Genomic DNA, 19,204 nt, shown 5'->3' with positions numbered 1-19,204 from the left:
CAGGAGGTGTATTTACTTAATTTACTTAACAGAGAATGGAATTATGCTGTGTTATGAAAAGTCACTCAATACCCAAGGAAGTCAACTTAACATGAAAGGAAATGGATTTTTAAGGGCAGAGGGGAAACTCAAGGTTGGATTAATCATAGGAATGACAAAAGAGACTCAAATTGTGTTCAATGAAGAAAACTGAAGGTCTACTTTGAAAGAGAAGAATCAAGTGTACAAAGGAAGAAATGTACTTTACGGAAGAGAGGACACTGCTGAATACAAACTTTTTGCAAACTGGTGCCAATCCCTAAATAACCTCTAACCAGGCCAGTCCAAAAGCTGCAAATGCTGCCCAGTTTGCTGTGCTGAATCTTGACTTGTCGTTTAATTAATTCTCAGTGGTGACATAAACCAATCCTAATGGACATCACAGGTTCGTTTTCAAGGTCCTAAGGTCCTAGTTTGACTCAGTAGTCTTGAATGTGACAGATGTTGCTGTGTCAGCACAGAGAGAAAATGAAGAAATGGTACTGCTGGGCTTCAGTAAGTGTTCTATGTTACATGAACATATCCCATGGAACAAACTTCCACTGCAATGTTAAAAACTTGTTTAACTTCATCCTCATACCTCCTTCCCACCACCACCTCAAATAACTGTTGACACTAAAAAAGTAAATATATTCAGAATAATCACTTAACCCACTCAACAGTTGTTCTTACACCAGATTTTATTACACTCCAAAATACAAGCTACATTTTTACAAAGTAGAAATTCCTTGTGTGAGTGGAATAATTTGTATTTCTGTATAAGCTGAATATGCTAATTTGCTTTATGAACATTTATTCTATAGAAGTGTCACATTTTTTTTAAGTTAACGGATTTACTGAGGGGAAAGGAGGGAGCTGACAAAAATCTACATGCACAGGATAGTCCTAGTAGCGTATGCAGACAGAAAGGTGCAAATTTGAGAGTCAGTGATGCAAACTTTAGCAAAAACAGTTTACAGGCAGAGTGAGTTTTGGTGTTTATAAAAGAAAGCTGAATTCCTTTTAAGGGCTTTGGTACATATATGCATGATCATATTTTATATGCATATACAGGTTTTACTTTGAAAAGCCCAGTATGTTAGAATCAAATTTACAAGACTAAGTTAGTGTTGACTGACCTTTAACAATAAAGGGACTCAACCACAGGTTTTATTTAAACTGCCTACACTCAAAAGTAATCAATTTACATACAATTTTTGGGTACTTACTGTGTAAAAGGTAAGTACATCTATATATACATTTATGCGTGTATAACCTGACCTAGCAAATACTTGCTAAGGTGTTTGGTTTACTGAACCTTTACCATGTCTTAATATTTTTTAAATCAAATACACAGGCGTCAGTCTTTATTAGGGTCTATGTTATCACCATAGAGTGATAAAGATAAGTAATGGTACTGGAAACAGTATACCTACAAAGCTATAAATAAATCACTAGGTTAAAACACCAAATTATTAAAAACCATTTTAAGTTCCTTTAAACAAATGAGCTTACTAATAACTTTACAGATATGTCATATTCCTGTTCTCTTTGTGCCTCTTCCTTTACAAATATTCTCTTCATATCAAATTTCTGTAATTGAATCAATCTTTTTCTCATCTGTAACATGGCTACAAAAATTTTAATAGCAATGAGATAGTTTGGAAGAAATAACCTCTATACACTTTTTCTTAAAACTAGCATTGTATTTGCAAATTTACTTGCAATACATTTTTTTTCAAAACATGATTTCTTTAGCTTCCTGTTCTTCAGCCTTTCAAAGGTGTGGATTACTTAATTACTAAAAATTTTCAACTACCTATATTCCATTAACCTAGACTATTATCCGTCTTTCTATAATGAATTTACTTCATACTGACATAGTCAAAGACCTGGAATAAACTTACCAAGCATAAATCTTCTCTTAGCAGGACACTAGCTGTCTATTTTACATTTGGTAGTGTTTATATGTCCACGCCACTCTCCCATTTCATCCCAGCTTACCCTTCCCCCTCCCCACGTCCTCAAGTCCATTTTCTATGTCTGCATCTTTATTCCTGTCCTGCCCCCTAGGTTTTTCAGAACCTTTTGTTTTTTTAGATTCCATATATATGTGTTAGCATACAGTATTTTTCTCTTTCTGACTTACTTCACTCTGTAAGACAGACTCTCGGTCCATCCACCTCACTACAAATAACTCAATTTCGTTTCTTTTTATGGCTGGGTAATATTCCATTGTATATATGTGCCACATCTTCTTTATCCATTCATCTAGGACATTATGCTTTTAAAGGCAAGTGGTTTCTTTTCAACTAAAACCATATTCCTGCCTATTAGTTACTAAGGTAACTATACAACTACATAGTGAAAAAGATCTCCACTCCAGAAAGATCTCCCTAACATATTCTACTCGACTTAATCCACCAGCACCACCATAATTTTTAATTCACTTAGCACCTAGGTGTAATCAGGCAACATCTGAGAATATTCCAGTCACTAAAGAAATAGTGCCTTATCATCAATCAGTACTATCATATTCCATATATACTCCATGAATATTAACTCTTCTAATATTCTCTGCTCAGTTTTAGTAATATCTCAGCAATGATAAACTAGCATCTTGTCCAAATAGTCTCAATTTGTTTCACTTTCATTGAAAAAGATTTCCCTTCATCATGTGGTGTACCATTGTGGTTATATGGATTCAGTGACTTGTATCATAATGACCCTAAGGTTCTGATGACAGAGGAACAAAAATAATCATTAAGCATCTCTCCTCTGCCTTTACCTCTATGTGAGAGGGAAACAAATTCTTCAAAAGAACAAGATCTCAAGTAGCTTTTTACTTTTTTCTAAAATTTTTCAGAAATAAGACATCAGAGATGATTAGTGCTAATAACCTCACTTTTTCTCTCACCTTTACTCTGCGAAATCATTTTTTTAAGGGCAAGGTCCCAGGTCACATACTTCAAAGTCACCAGGTCATGATAAACACAGATTTACTGGGCCCTATCACAAACCTACTGATTCAAAATCTCAGGAAGGAAACAGAGAAAGCCTACATTTTAAAAAAAACAAGCTTCCCAGGTGAGGGTCACTCACCCTCAAGCTTGAGAACCACTATCTTATACAGAATATCTTCCCAATGCTGCAACTTTTAGTTGCCTGATATTTGAGACAACTGTCAGAAGATCAGTACAAGACTGGGGTAAATAAGTTTTATCCAAGTTAAATTCTGATTCTATCACCAACTAACTATTTGTGTGAGTTGAAGAACTCTTATGAAGAAAAAAGTGTATGAGAATGCTCTGGAAAAAAATGCATCTGTAAAACCAGACAGTACTTAAGATTCATTCCAGCTCTAAAATTCTGATTTTATTTTTCTTTGTTTTGTCTCACGTTGACAAGGAATGGAATGCAAACACATGTTTAAGGGAGTACAGGTACCAAAGCGACTTCTAGCCTTGGCAGACGGCCCATAAAAACATGCCTGCTGATCTGATTTTGACAATTCTATTAAACATAAAATCCTATGCCACACTCATTAAGTCCCTGTCCACAACCAATCATTCTAATTAATCCAATTTTGTCTCAGCATCTAGTATGCTATAACCATACTTATATTCCAGAACAGGAAACAGCTTTGCTAAACACAGATTACACTAAAATGTGACATTATCTGTAATTTAATGTGTTAAAAGAACAGAAATAAATATTTCAATGAAGTACTGAACCTGAGGCCTTCGCCTATACCCACTAATCATATACCACGACTCAAATTCATTCACATCGATACCATCAGGTGTTCAGAGCAAAACTCCACTGCAATCCCTGCTAGATCTATAAACTAAATTTGATTCGACCGTATATACACTTGATAAAAATCAGAACATTTTTAAAAAGGACGATAACCAGTAAAATTTTGACAGCACTGAGGACAACAGGACTCCACATTAAGCTGGGGCGAGCCCTGGCACTGGCTACCACCACGTCATCTCTACCACCTGCAAGGCCCCACGTGACTGAGGCCCCCACTGCCTCCACTCACTCAATCCCGACCCTCACCAAGTCGGCCCCAGCCCCACGGCCTTCCTAGCGCCCACGCACACCGAGGCCTGCACGTCTGCTGCTCCTCCTGCTGGCGGTGCTCGGTCTCAGGAATCTCCACCGCTCCCTCTGCTTCCTTCGAGTCTGTACTGAGTTCCAGTCGGCTCCCTGAGTTCTCAATTGGTCTCCTATCTCAAATTTCAACCACCTACGGGCCTCTTCGCACGTGCAGTTTCCTCCCTTAGCACTTAACATCATCTAACATACATTCTGCTCATCTCCCCCGTAAGTTAGGCTTCATAAACGCAGGGCATCTGTTCACCAGTGTATCCCTAGTGTCCAGAGCAGTGTCTGGCACATACCTTGCACTCAACGCTGATGAATGAATGAATGGGTATCATACCATGAACATGTATTTGTCACTTATCTATATTATTCTATATATTATTCTATTACCAATATTAAAGTGAAAACCCAATCCAAAAAAAAAAGTATATGGCTTTTGAAAGACGGCAAAGGTATTGTTAAAAAAATAAAGTACGTAACCCTCACCGAAGAGGTTCGTGTAGTATTCAGTAGCTCAAAATCTCTCTGGGGGTTTTCCAGAAAAAAAAATATGTACTAGTAAGCAGTCCAAATTTTTGCCTCCAGAAGTTGGTATGCTTATAAATGAAACTGCTCGACTCACTCTTAGTTTCCAGGCCTGTGCATATGCCCAAACCAATTCCGGGGTTTGTAAAACTCTGGCCTCCTTTACCCAAGTTCCTTGGGCTCAAAATTTCTTCTCAAAGGATGACTAACCTAATTAGAAAGTAAATTTCAGTCCTTTCTTTAAGGAAACACATATATTTTGGTTTTAAAACAATCAGCAGGGAATAAAAGCAATCTGAAAATTAAATGGCAACACAAAAAAATATGTTTTACATGGCTTTTGATTAGTTATATAATTGCTATTCCCTCTAGTGATGTAGATAACTGAATAACAAATTAGATTTAGCTCTCATGACCAGGGTTAAATATCTATTTTTAAATTACTATTCTATCTATATTGATGAATAAATAATTTCAAGGGCACATATTATAAACGAAGTACAGTTTTTAAAACTAATTCTTTAGTGTGCAACAAGAGTTTCAATACTTGAATGTCTACCATGTGAAAGGCACTGTGCTCGGCATCAAAGATCCAAAAATAAGTAAATAACAATGTAATGAAGTAGGACACACAGGGTAAAACAGACACCATGCAACTAACCCTAAAATTGGTTGAAACTCTGAGCGGTGCCTTAACAGATGCATCAACAAGGCACCTCCACCACAACACAGCTGGAGTGGCAGTGAATTCCTGCGGAGGGGATGGAAGGGGGGATTTAACAAGAGTATTCTAACTGAGGACACTTAAAAGAATGAAGAGAAGAAAATAAGGGCATTCCTCTGTGCAGCGTTAAGACCACCTACCAAATTCTGAAAGCTTCTCTATGCACCAGGTACTGCAGGTACAAAGTTCAAAGCCAGCCCCCTCGACCCTCCCCAAAGCAGCTCAGTCACGGGGGAAGAAATGAGTCAACTGCAGTGACTTGATAATGAACAAACTCTCAAACACGCTCACAGGACACTGTGGTTTTGGTTTGATTCTATCAAAGGATCTAATGGGTGCCTCAACCATAAGCAAATAACCCAATCCAACTGCTACAAAGCCAGTCATTGACAGAGTAGCACAAGATTAAACAGCTTTCCTGGAGGTGGCATATGAACTTAGTTTTGACACATCAATAGGAAACTGAAGCTTTCCAGGTCGGATGGAAGAAGGAATAAAAATACATGGGATGTTCAGACAGAGCAGAGGCCTGCAAACTAAAAAGAAGAACATGCGATAGAGTCTTTACGTGCCACACAAAGCCTAAAATATTCACTATATGGCCCTTTCCATGGAAAGTATGCAAACCCCTAAACAGACTATTCCTGTGTGCCTGGAGCTTAGGTAACAGTGAAACAGTGACAGATACAGCTAAAAACACGGCTGAGGCTGCCCTTGAAGAGCAGCTAAGTCAGATTTGTTACCTTCCTTTTAGGAATTCTACTACTCAACAGCACTGAGAAAAAAAATCAAGGACTTATACTAAGTGACAATTATTGGTCACATACTTTTGAGTCAGGACTTAGTTAAGTCCTCACAGTCCTGACAGGTAATTATCATCTAGTGTTAGAGATGAGAAAAATAATTCAGAAGGGTTAAGTCACTTGTCCTCAAAACACACCATTATTAACATATCAAAACTGGGATTTTAAGATTCCAAATTCACGTGTTAGTGTCCTTTCTGCTATGAGACCATTACCTCTGTGGTAGTCGAAATAAATGGATCATTTTGCAACTAATAAGTAGCAAAATAGTAGTAATTCCAAGGAAATACTCAATTTCTTAGCATATTTCACAGGCACTAAGTTAAGCTAGCTAACTTAGGAAAGTGTTCATTTGTAGTCAATTAGGTCACAGAAAAGGTCAATGTTCGAGTACAAATGAGTGACAAAAAGCGGTAGTTGGGAGAGAAGACCCCCAAACTTGAATGTATAGTACTAGTGTCTATATACAAAGGACTGCACATATTTTTTGCTCCCCACTGATTGTTTGAGGGGCAGGAAGCAGGGTAGAGAGGGAATAGACTGATGAACTCTTGTAAATAAACAACTATCAGTTTCTCTACACTGATGGAAGTAACAGGACAGAATCTGTGGTTTACAAGTAGCATGATTTTGCGACTTGTTTTTATAAGCCCTAATAGTTTTACTGTCTTGAATTTAAGTTAAAATGGAATTAAAATCAAAGAACTTCTGAAAGGAAGTCCCTTAACATTCTACATATAGTTTGTGTGTTCTGGCACCACTATACTTTATGATTCCTTTTTTAAAAATTAATTAACTTATTTTATGCCTGCGTTAGGCCTTTGTTGCTGCTTGCGGGCTTTTTCTAGCTGCAGCGAGTGGGGGCTACTCTTCGATGCTGTGCACGGGCTTCAGTAGTTGTGGCACACAGGCTCTAGAGCACAGGCTCGGTAGTTGTGGCGCACGGGCTCAGTTGCTCCGTGGCATGTGGGATCTTCCCAGACCAGGGCTCGAACCCGTGTCCCCTGCATGGGCAGGTGGATTCTCAACCACAGTGCCACCACGGAAGTTCCTACTTTATGATTCTTTTTAAAGTACTGCTGACAATACTTGCATATTTAAGCTCTGCTTAGGTAAATTAAAATACTCATTCAAAATAAAAGCTTTTCTGCGAACTTTTATGCTCTCACTATAATTTTTTAAATTATACTAATGATTTTTAAGCAGCTGATATACTTTCCTCAGACAGAATCCTGAATCTTGAAGGACTGAACTTCGAACAAAAAGGCTTTCTACAGTATTTAAAACTCGCAGCCTAAATGCATATACATTAAGCACTGCTCTCGGCACTTTACATATACAGGTACATGTAACTCTATTCAAAAACTTTGGAGCCAGATGTGTTTCTGAATTCAGGATTTTGAATTTTAGAATTTAGTATAGATATACTATTGATTTTTTAATAACCTCAGCAGGATCTGTGGTAGCACTGTTATTAAACAAATTAATACTTCTGCAGGAAAATATGACTATTCAAACTGCAAGTTTAGGACAGGTTTTTGTTTTTTTTAACCACTGAGTCACACACACACAAATCTAGTTTTTAGAGCCCTCTGGATGAGGATAAATAATTGTAGAACTGTATTAACACATTCAACTCACATACGTCCATGAGGTGGGTATATTAGCCCAATTTAGATAGGAAAACTGAGGCACAGAGACATTAACTACCTGCCCACTGTCACACAGCTAGTAAGCGGTGTAGCCAGGATTGATCTCAAGCAGGCTGTCTTCTGAGTCCAGCATTTAACTACTATGCAATATTGCCTTTTAATGCACTTAACAGAGCATCAAGCACACAGTATGTATAACAGTTTACTATTACTTAGAGCTTTTGCAGTTGCACTGTAGAGCATGGTTTTTAAAAGCCCATACACAAGCACTGAAGATTATCTTCCTTACTCCTTTTTGATATGTAAAAATTGCTTTTGGGCCAAGAGTACTGTTTTTGAAACATCTTTTGTATAACTGAATCCTGTAAGAGAAAATAAAGTCAACGAGCTATGTATGAGAAGTCTCAATGCAAAAATAAGAATTAAAAAATCAAATTTGAAGGCACAGCAAAGGTAACATTTAGAAGACTCCAGACAAGGCAAAATTCAGAATATATATAAAATGTTCACATGATTGGAACAAAGGGACTAAACCTGAATCGTTCCAATTTTATTGAAGAAATCAGTGATACACTGATCCTAATACATGTATCTAGATAGGAAAAAAAAAAACAACCTTGAAACAATTTTAGTATTTGAACAAGGAAAACTAGTGTGAGAGCTCCCAAGTTTAAAGAACAAGAATTTGACCAGGATGATGTGCCAGTCTTCTTTCACCTGTAACAGTTCTAAGCGTATCTTGTTTCTCTGTAATTATCTGCATTTGAGAAAAACAAAACCTTCAATGCAAGTCAAGACTACTTGCTTGTATTACCTTTACAAGAGGCCAGAGATCTGGACTCCTAATAAGCTTTCCTACTTATGAAACTGATGATAACATTCTGATCTTTAAGAAATGTACTTCCCAGCTCATGTACAAGAATTAAAAAATTCAACTTGCACATCCTCTGCTTCATTGTGAGACAGCTGATTAATTAATAAAAATCACTCGTCCACCCAATTCATTCAGTTGTTAAAAGCATGGGAACTGAATTCTGACAGGCCTCGGTTCAAATCCCAGGTCCATCACTTATCAGTGGACTGAACTAGGCAAAGAACTTAACTTGGGCCTCATTTTTTATCTGAAATGACAGGATGCTATCATCACCTCACAAGGCTGTTATAAACGAGGTAGTACATATAAAGCACACCTGGCCCATAAAAAGCACTAGTACAGAATAGCTATCACTGTTATTGCCTGCATGGGCTAGCAATGTGTATGATTTTAGCTGATTTGGGGGATAAGTTTACTGAGGTAGGAAGAGAGGCTAAGAGTTAAATTAATTTCAGAAGTAAATCACAAATGTGGCACCAAATAGTAACACTTTTGAGTAAAGCAGTATCTCCAACTTACCCACCAGTACCCAATGTTTCCAAAATAAAATCTCTTGATACGTGTAAAATGGTCTTACAAGAGAATATGCGTAGTTGGAGACAAAATAAACCAGATCAGTGTTGAAGATCCCCCTTATTTAAAACTATACATGACTCTTCCTGGCACAGAAACCATTACTTTGTCCTTTTAGCTTTTATTATTTCCTCTCCCTGGTTCCTCCAAGGCAGAGATAACAGATATCCATATGCTGTTATGGATGCTAAAATATGGGGCTAAAATAGCAGGTAAGAGTGTCAAGGTAAACTTCTTTACAGCTAGCTGGTTACAAAAAAAAAAAAAAAAGTGGCTCTAGTAACAAACACCACGTAACACCCAGAAAAGTTCTACCTATTTTTGGAAATATCAGTAATAGCTACAAGTCAGAGACATGCACACTAACCTGGACAAGGAAGATCCCAATAAAATTAAAGTGCACTAAGCAGATCAGATGGTCAATTAATAGGCAATACTGCTCTGGGTCAGTGATGTATTTCTCAGATCAACGACCTAATCTGATATGTAGATAATTGGGGAAGGAGAAAAGGTAAAATGGGAAAGGATAGCCAAAACACATTTCAGTAGTGAACTAAATTAAAATGTCTATCTAAACTATTCATAATAGCATAGTGACATAGCTTCATTTTATTTTTATTTATTTATTTATTTTATTTATTTATTTATGGCTGTGCTGGGTCTTTGTTGCTGCGTGCAGGCTTTCTCTATTTGTGGTGAGCAGGGGCTACTCTTCATTGGAGTGCGCAGGCTTCTCATTGTGGTGGCTTCTCTTGTTGCAGAGCATGGGCTCTAGGTGTGCGCGCCTCAGCAGTTGTGGCTCGCGGGCTCTAGAGCACAGGCTCAGTAGTTGTGGTGCAAGGGCTTAGTTGCTCTGCGGCATGTGGGATATTCCCGGACCAGGGCTCGAACCCGTGTCCGCTGCAATGGCAGGTGGATTCTTAACCACTGTGCCACGAGGGAAGCCCATAGCTTCATTTTAAATATTTGAAATTTATCTAAAAAATTTATCTAGGACAGGTCAATTATTTTCTCCCTGTCCTATATAGTTAGCCTGCTAAGAAAATAAAAGTTTTTCCAGACTCAAGGAGACAATAACAATTCAATGTTCTGCAGTTAGTGAATATCTCAAATCAAAGGAATGGAAATTTTGGGGCTGGGGACGGAGTGCGGGAGAACTGTAGTTATTAGTGCAAACCATCCTTTTCTTCCATTCCATATAAAGATAGAAAAAAATGTATTCCAAGACTGAACCTCAAAAAGGAAAATAAATACTAAGAGAAAAATGTACATTCTAAAGAAACAAAAGGGTAACTAGAGCACAAAGAGAACCAAGATTTGAGAACTGAAAATGGGAATCTAGGGAGTTCCCTGGTAGCCTAGTGGTTAGGATTCTGGGCTTTCACTGCCATGACCCGGGTTCAATCCCTGGTGGGGGAACTGAGATCCTGAAAGCCATGTGGGAGAAGGGGGGAAGGGGGGAGGGAAGGAGGGAGGAAGGAAATGGGAGTCTAGAAAGAAAGTGGAACCAATTAATATAGCCAAGCTGAGATAGCAGAGAATAAAGATAAAGGCTCAAAATGAAGTTTTTTAACTTTCTGGACTCACAATTTTTCATTGTCTAGAATGGTGAAAGAGAAGCAGTACTTTAGAGTGGTGCTTTAGGGCAAGCAGTCTAACCTACTTCTCAAAATTCCCTTCTTTACCCATAAACCTATTGTATTTAGACAAGGTAACATTGTAATATAACATAGTCATGTATATTAGGAACTCCATTTGGCTCAGCAAAATCCTGAATCAGACATCCTTAAGCAAATCTAGACAACAGATAAACACACTTTAGACAGTTCCCTAAATAAAAGCAAAACTAGTACTAGACCTTTTAAAAAAACCCAACTTCTATTATAATAGTGTCATTCCTAAGAAAGAAAAAAGTTGCTTTTAAGAGGCAGAAATGCTTCCTTATTTAGAATCATCGACTTTTAATTAAACTTTAAGACCCTATGGATTTGCAGATAAAGGAACTAATAAAACATAGGAAGGCTGTAAACCTGTTAAAGATTTTAAAGCTAGTGGGTGGCAGAGACTTGCTAGAGCCAGGAGTCTCATCTCTGGGGTATGCCCCTGACTTACCATCTCTGTAGAAGAGCCTCCCTACCCCTGGGGACTAACGGTACTGAGAAAACTTAACATAATCACTATCTTGTTTCCTAAGGAGAAAATTTTAGAAATTCATACATGCAAGAACTTAATTTTGCCTTTTCCTTCAGTGTTCAAGATCAAAAAAAGTAGCCTGTAACTCTAAGTGGGCAGAAGGACAAGTGAAAACCCCTACATGCATAAACAAGCAGTAACAGCAGGTCTGGGCATGACCTGGTATCACCCCACCACTTTTTCCTTATGAACTCCCCTACACATGTCAAATGACTAGAAGGAAGAGGCTGAATTCCCAGTCTTTTTGGAGATGGCGGCTAATTTGCTCCCCATTTACCCTATCCTCAGCTATGAGGGTATAGAGTACTTCCTTGCCACAAAATGTTAGTGAGACCTAATAGACACCACCCTCTATGGTTCCGAAATTACAATAAGGAATCACACCTACAGGTCATCCATGACCTTTGCTTTATAACAGCTTAGACTGTCAATAGTTTTAATCACAGAACATTTAATCACAGATAGATATTTTTTCTATCTAAAAACTGTATTTGTAGTAAGTTCACCATTCAACCATTCATAAGTCCTTCCTGAATGTTAATTTTCTCTCTCTGCTAGATTATAAAGTCTTTGAAGCCAACGATCATGTCTTTTAGTTTTTGTATTCCCATGGTTATCTATTTACTCTATAAACAGAATAGATACTAAATGTATACATATTACTCTCTCAGTAGCTGCCCTAAACCACCAAAAGCATGGGGCTATAAGAAGAGAGATTTTCTAATAAAGAAAAAAAGAAGAAGAAAAAAAAACAAACCAAACCACCAGTCTTGTAATTTCAGGAATCCTGCTGTGGCAAAAGCAGCAAGAAGTGGAGTTGGGCTCTCCTAAATTACTGTTGGACCCCGCTTCACAGATTAGCCTTCAGTACAGTTAAATTTGCAGCATGATAAACACAGGTGTCAATGTTTTATACAGGAATTTGAAGGGTAAGGACCAAAATTCTCAGTGCAATTACAAATACTTCCCATAAAAATAATCAAATGGGAATCCCCTGTGATAAATAATTTCTCAAAGTTTTCATTAAAAACTTAAGAAAAAGGTAAATAAACCAAACTTCTTCATAGAAAAATTGTATTTACAACTCCATTCAAAAGCAGTTTTTAAAAGCAAACAATTTAACACTGAAATTCAGAAATCTATGCTCACCCAAAGTTGCCACGTCTAATAAATTATTAACAGAATACTGCATCAAAAATAAGGCAATAACCCAAGATATCCCATTAACAATTTCTCCACTCCCACAACTAGGAAGAATTAATCTATCTAGTAGCAAATGATATTTCATTCCGTTTCAGCATATCTGAAGTCCTTAAGGGCAAAAGTGATAAAACATGATCTTCATTCTTCATTAGACTCTTAAAACACTTGAAGGAAAATAATTTCTAAAGCACAAAGAGGTAAAGAGGTATAATCCTTTAAAAAGATGTACTCAGTGTTCAAAATTCAAGAATGCAGTATTAATACACAATGGGCGTTAGCTGAACATACGCAATACAGTGACAGCAAATTAATTTATTTAGTACTTTTTCCATTCCATATCATCAGGAGGATTGATTTCAACTTTCCTTTTACCTACATCAGACCAGTTGGTACTCAAAACTGTACCACCAGACTCCATCTGCAATAAAAAATAAAAATAGATTAATTATTGGTCCATGTAATCAAAACAGAATATTTTTCTAAAAACATTCCAAGCACAGAGTCCCCAATATAAGCTATGTTTGGCTCAATATACACAAGACAATATTCTGTTTTAACCTCAGGCTTTCCAGATAAGTTACCGTATCGTGTGAAAACCTGAAAAGGAAACTCTAGTTAGGTAGGAGGACCATGTCCACACACACTGCCATATAAAGCACATGTCTCCCTGCTCATCAGCACAGAGGTGTATGTGAAAAACCACCTTCAGATGAAAATATTGGGTTGGCCAAAAAGTCCCTTCAGCTTTAAAGTAAAAATAAAAGACACATTTTTCATTTTCACCAAGAACTTTATTGAACAATGTATTCACCATTTTGTTCCCCTACCTTCTGCCATTTTTCAGGCAACATCTTCCCAAAACTTATCTTTTTGAGCAAAGAATTGTTCCAGGTGCCTTTTGCAGTCTTCCAGGGAATTGAAATTTTTCCATTAAGAGAATTTTGTAAAGACCGAAATACATGGAAATCCAAGGGTACAATAATCTGGTGAATACAGTGGATGAATGGGAACTTCTCAGCCAAGCTGTAACAGTTTTTGCCTGGTCATCAAAGAAACAGGTGGTCTCGTGTTATCCTGATGGAAGATTATGCATTTTCTGTTGACTAATTCTGAACGCTTTTCATTAAGTGCTGCTTTCAGATCATCTAACTGGGAGCAGTACTTGTTGGAATCAATTGTTTGCTTTTCCAAAAGTAGCTCATAATAGAGGACTCCCTTCCAATCTCACCATATACACAACATCACCTTCTCTGGATGAAGACTGGCCTTTGGTGTGCTTGGTGGTGGTTCATTTTGCTTGCCCCACAAGCGAAATATTGTTCCACAATATTGTACAGCATCCACTTTTCATTGCCCATCACAATTTGTTTTAAAAATGGAACGTTTTCATTACGTTTAAGTAGAGAATCACATGCGGAAATACAGTCAAGGTTTTTTTCACTTAACTTATGTGGAACCCAAACATCAAAGCGATTAACATAACCAAGCTGGTGCAAATGATTTTCAACGCTTGATTTAGATATTTTGAGTATGTCAGCTATCTCCCGCATGGTATAACATTGATTGTTCTCAATTAATGTCTCGATTTGACCGCTATCAACTTCAACTGATCTACCCAACCATGGAGCATCATCCAGTGAGAAATCTCCAGTACGAAACTTCACAAACCACTTTTGATCAGTCACAGCACCTTCTCCATACACTGCACAAATCTGTTTTTGTGTTTCAGTTGCGTTTTTACCTTTCTTGAAATAATAAAGCATAATATGCAGAAAATGTTGCTTTTTTCCTTCCATCTTCAATATTAAAATAGCTACACAAAAATTCACTAATTTTGATAAGTTTTAAAAAAATGCACCCTGATATGACAGCTGTCACAATACAATCTAACAAAATTGTTTCGAATGAAGCTAAAGACAACTAAGCACTACTAGAGCCATCTTACTGGGGAAACCTAACGGACTTTTTGGCCAACCCAATGAAATTGGCTCCCAAAGAAAACGATAATGTCATCTCTTTTGCTGAGCACAGTGAAGACTTTGCGAAGTAAACTCTTTCTAGTTGGAGAGAACTTTAAGAGACCCTTCTTAATGTTCTCTCTCTGTCAAATGTACACAAGTGTATGCTGGAATTATTTTTAAATCAAGGTACATACATACACAGACACATAAAGTTAGTGTCTCAGTAAAGCACTGGTCATCTATTTACTACCCACTGAATATAACACCTACTAACAAACCTAGCATATTCATAAATATATTTTAAAAATAAAGCTGTAACTGTTAATGCAATAAAAATTCATTGATTTGGATCACAGCAAAGAACAGAAAATTGTTAAAATCTAAACATTTGAAAATAATCAGCTATGTTACTGGTGAATGTATAAAGTTACATATGCTACCATTACACTGGAGCCTCAAAATAATCCCAATGCCCCACACTCTCTACCAAGCTCCTTTCCATGGGTTCCTTTGCACGGGATGCTCTCCTCTGTCCTGGTTCTTTTTATGTCTTTAGTTATCCTCCAAACATGACATGTCACCATCTCTCTGTGGCCTTCCTTGACCCTAGTCAGGACTCTAGCTACTCCTGTAGGACTTGTCTATGACACTGCACTAATAAAATTTTACGAATCTGCCTTCTCATACCTGCTTCCCACCCGTGGCTCCAAACTAAAGCTGAGAGTTTCTAAAAGGAAAGAAACATATTTTACCAATACTTATATCCTAGATCTAAGTGCAGTAGCCTGGCACACAGTAGGCTGCAAATAAAATACTGAATAAAATGGGACAAGTTTATATAATAACTACTCCTAAGAGAACTAAATGAAGCAGATTTAATTTATAATCTGATCATATTTGCTGATGACATTTATTTTCCCCTTTCTTCTTATGGACTGCAGTGCAACTGAGCACTTCCATGATTATTCTGTATATGTTGATCTTTTTGCCCAATTAGACAGAGAGTTCAGAGATAAGATAGAGTCTGTTTCTTTGTACAGGCAGACCTCGTTTTATTGTGCTTCACTTTACTGCACTTTGCAGATACTGCATTTTTTACAAACTGAAGATTTGTGGCAACCCTGCATAAAGTGAATCTATTGACATCATTCTTCCAACAGCATGTGCTCACTTCATGTCTGTCACATTTTGATAACTCTCTTATATTTCAAACTTTTTCACTGTTATTATCTTTGTTATGGGGATGTGTGATCAGTGATCTTTGATGTTACTACTGCAAAAAACTATGACTTGCTGAAGACTGAGATGATAAAGCTAGCATATTTTAGCAATAAAGAATTTTTAAATTAAGGTACATGCATTATTTTTTAGACATAATGTTATTACACACTCAGTAGACTACAGCATAGTGTAAACATAACTTTCATAGGTACTGAGAAACCAAAAAAGTGTGACTCACTTTATTGCAAAATTTGCTTTATGATGGTGGTCTAGAACTGAACCCACAGTTCTCCAAGGTATGCCTGTATTCCCCCACAAAGACAGAAGCAAGCCCTTGGTATGTTCCAGGTCAATGCTGCCAAACAGATGGCTTACTTTATGCATACGTATGGTTCAGTTACACTTAGCAAAGTTTCTGTATGAAAATGGGCACAGATTCTCTAATATAACTTTGAAATCTCACACACTATTTTGTCCAGAAGTTCTTAAAAGTCAACACTGAAACTATTTCAGGGAATTCCCTGGCGGTCCAGTGCTTAGGACTCCACGTATCCACTGCAGGGGGCACACATTCAATCCCTGGTGGGGGAACTAAGAGCCTGCAAGCTGCACAGCGTGGCAAAACAAACTAACAAAACCCTGATTTCTCCTTTTGGAGGCATTAAGTGAGTGTACTTTTTCCTAGTCTTCCCACTAAGTACAACTAAAAACCTTGTATGTTATATAAATAACAAATATAAGACAACTCTAAAAGGTGAAAAGAAGACAAATCAGCTAGGGACCTTGGGACCCAAGGAACAACACGGTGGTGAGTTCTTTGGGTTTTCTTTTTGCCTTATGTTTTCCAAGAGCTGGAACTGAAGAGGCTGGAAATGCCAAAGGGTGCAAACAAAAAAAGCCCCAACAAAAGCCTTATTTCTCTAGCCAATGGACAAAGACAAACAGAAAGAGAGAAAACTTTTAGACAATAATCACTCTAGCTAAACACCACAGTAAAAAACTGGTCCCATCCCCACCCAGGCCAGTGAAGGCTGAATGAAGAGCCTAAACTTCCACCCATGCTATGCTATCACAAACCGGCCTCCTCTGTTGCCTGTGGTGTCAGTGGAAACCTCGTGGGGAGCTAGAATTCCTACCTATTCCCAGCAGTAACAAGGAGATGTCCTGGGGTGTCAACGGAGGTAGAGTGGGGTACCTGGATTTCTACCTCCACCTGGCAATAGTGAGGTAGTGACTTCCCTTCCTTTGCCAGAGGGGTTGTCAGAGAAAGCCATCTAAGACAGATGGTTTAAATAAGATCCAGAGTCTTGTAACATGAAAATGTCCAGACTTCAACTGAATATCACTTGGCACTGGTGAAAAACACCAAGAACCAGGAAGATTTCAGATTATATGTTTAAAAAGAGAAGACAATCAATAGATGCTAACACAGAGATGAAAGAGATGTTAAAATTATCTGACACATTTTTAAAGCAGTCAGGGTAAAAATGCTTCAACAAGAATTATGAACTAGCTTGAAACAAATGAAAAAAAATAGAAAACCTCAGTAAAGAAACAGAAGACGTAAAGAAGAACCAAATGAAAGTTTTATAATTGAAAAATACACTTGAAATAAAAACGTCAGTGAATGGGCTCAAGAGCAGAATAGAGAGAATAGAGCAAAGAATTAGTGAACTGGAAAACAGAACAATATAAATCACCCAATCTGAATGACAGAGACAAAACAGAGATAAAATGAATGGTTCTCAGGAATGTATAGTACTGTAACAAAATATCCAATACCTGTGTCATTGGGTTCCAGGAAGAAGAAAACAAAGAAGGAAGGTCTGAAAAAGTACTCAATGGTATAATGAATGAAAAGATCCCAAATTTGGCAAAAGACATAAACCTATAGATACAAGAAACTGAGTAAATCCCAACCAGTATAAACCCAAAGAAATCCTTGTCAATAGAAAGAATCTGTTATGGACAGATCTACTCTGAAAGAATGCCCAAAGGAAGTTCTCCAAACAGAAGGAGGGACTTCCCTGGTGGTCCAGTGGTTAAGAATCGCCTTCCAGCGCGGGGAACACGGGTTCAATCCCTGGTCAGGGAACTAAGCCTGTGTGCGGCCAACTACTGAGCATGTGGGGCACAACTAGAGAGCCAGCGTGCCTCAACTACAGAGCCCACGTGCCACAACTACTGAGCCTGAGCACCACAACTAGAGAGAAGCCCACATGCCGCAATGAGGAGCTCAGAAGCCACAGTGGAGGATCCTGCATGCTGCAACTAAGACCTGATGCAGCCAAAAATAAAATGAATAAATAAATATTTTTTTAAAAAATGAGAGGAGACAATGTGTTCAGGAGTTTAAAAAGAAAAAAAAAGAAACAAACAATGGAAACCTGAAAGTCAGAAAGGAAGAAAGAAAAAGGTCACAATATAGATAAATGCAATAGAGTTTGCTTTTCCTCTATGTTTTCTAAATTATTACACTGTATGATGTGGTTTCTAAACATATATAGAAGAATTATTTAAGAAAATTATAAATGAGAAAAAGTAAAAGGACAAGGACATAAAGGGAGGTAAGGTTTCTATACGTCATTCAGTGTCAAAAAAAATAACACCAGTAGACTATGATAAACTAAGTATAATATAGCTAATATAAAATTTAGAGCAACCAAAGATACACTACAAAACACTATAGATAAATCAAGATGAAATTCTAAAAACTGTTCAAGTACCCATAGGAAGGCAGGAAAAACAAATACAGAACAAACAGAAAACTTACATGGTAGACATAAGTAAGTCCTAACGTACCAATAATTACATTAAAAGTTAAGTGGTCCAAATGCATCAATTAAAAGAGACTGGCAGAATAAATTAAAAAAAACATGACCCAACATGCTGTCTAAAAGAAATTCACTTTAAATATGACTTAGAAATCTGAAAAAGAATGAATATATATAAGTGAATCACTTTGCTGTACACCTGAAACTAACACAACACTGTAAATCAACTATACTCCAATAAAATTGTTAAAATAAAATTAAAAATGTTTAAAAAACGACTTAGGCAGGTTGAAAGTAAAAGGACGGAACAAGATATATCATGCAAAAATTAACCAAAAGACATAAGAATCAGCTATATTAACATCAAAGCAAAGAAAATTACCAGAGCTAGAGAATGACATTATATAATGATAAAAAGGTCAATCCACCATGAAAATACAGCAATCCTAAATGCGTATGAACCAAACAACAGAGCTGCAAAATATGTGAAGCAAAAATTGACAGAACTTAAAGGTGAAATCAATAAATCCACAATTATAGCTGAAGACCCTCTCTCAATCAGTAGAACAG

The 19,204-nt window shown here is 37.3% G+C and overlaps 1 protein-coding gene across 1 annotated transcript in view; it reads right to left on the bottom strand.

Moving 5' to 3' along the window:
- Positions 1-3,416: 3,416 nt before the first annotated feature.
- SUGT1 (SGT1 homolog, MIS12 kinetochore complex assembly cochaperone) overlaps positions 3,417-19,204 on the bottom strand; it is a 49,725-nt gene continuing 33,937 nt past the window's right edge. Inside the window, exon 13 of the mRNA XM_079903381.1 lies at positions 3,417-13,096. Coding sequence (XP_079759507.1) covers positions 12,995-13,096 — 102 coding nt within the window. The 3' untranslated portion in view covers positions 3,417-12,994. The remainder of the gene's footprint in view (positions 13,097-19,204) is intronic.

This window comes from Stenella coeruleoalba, assembly GCF_951394435.1.
Source record: "Stenella coeruleoalba genome assembly, chromosome: 18".
In the NCBI taxonomy this organism is placed as follows: domain Eukaryota; kingdom Metazoa; phylum Chordata; class Mammalia; order Artiodactyla; family Delphinidae; genus Stenella; species Stenella coeruleoalba.
Note: the sequence above shows the minus strand (reverse complement) of the source record. Positions and strands in the feature narration are given on the sequence as shown.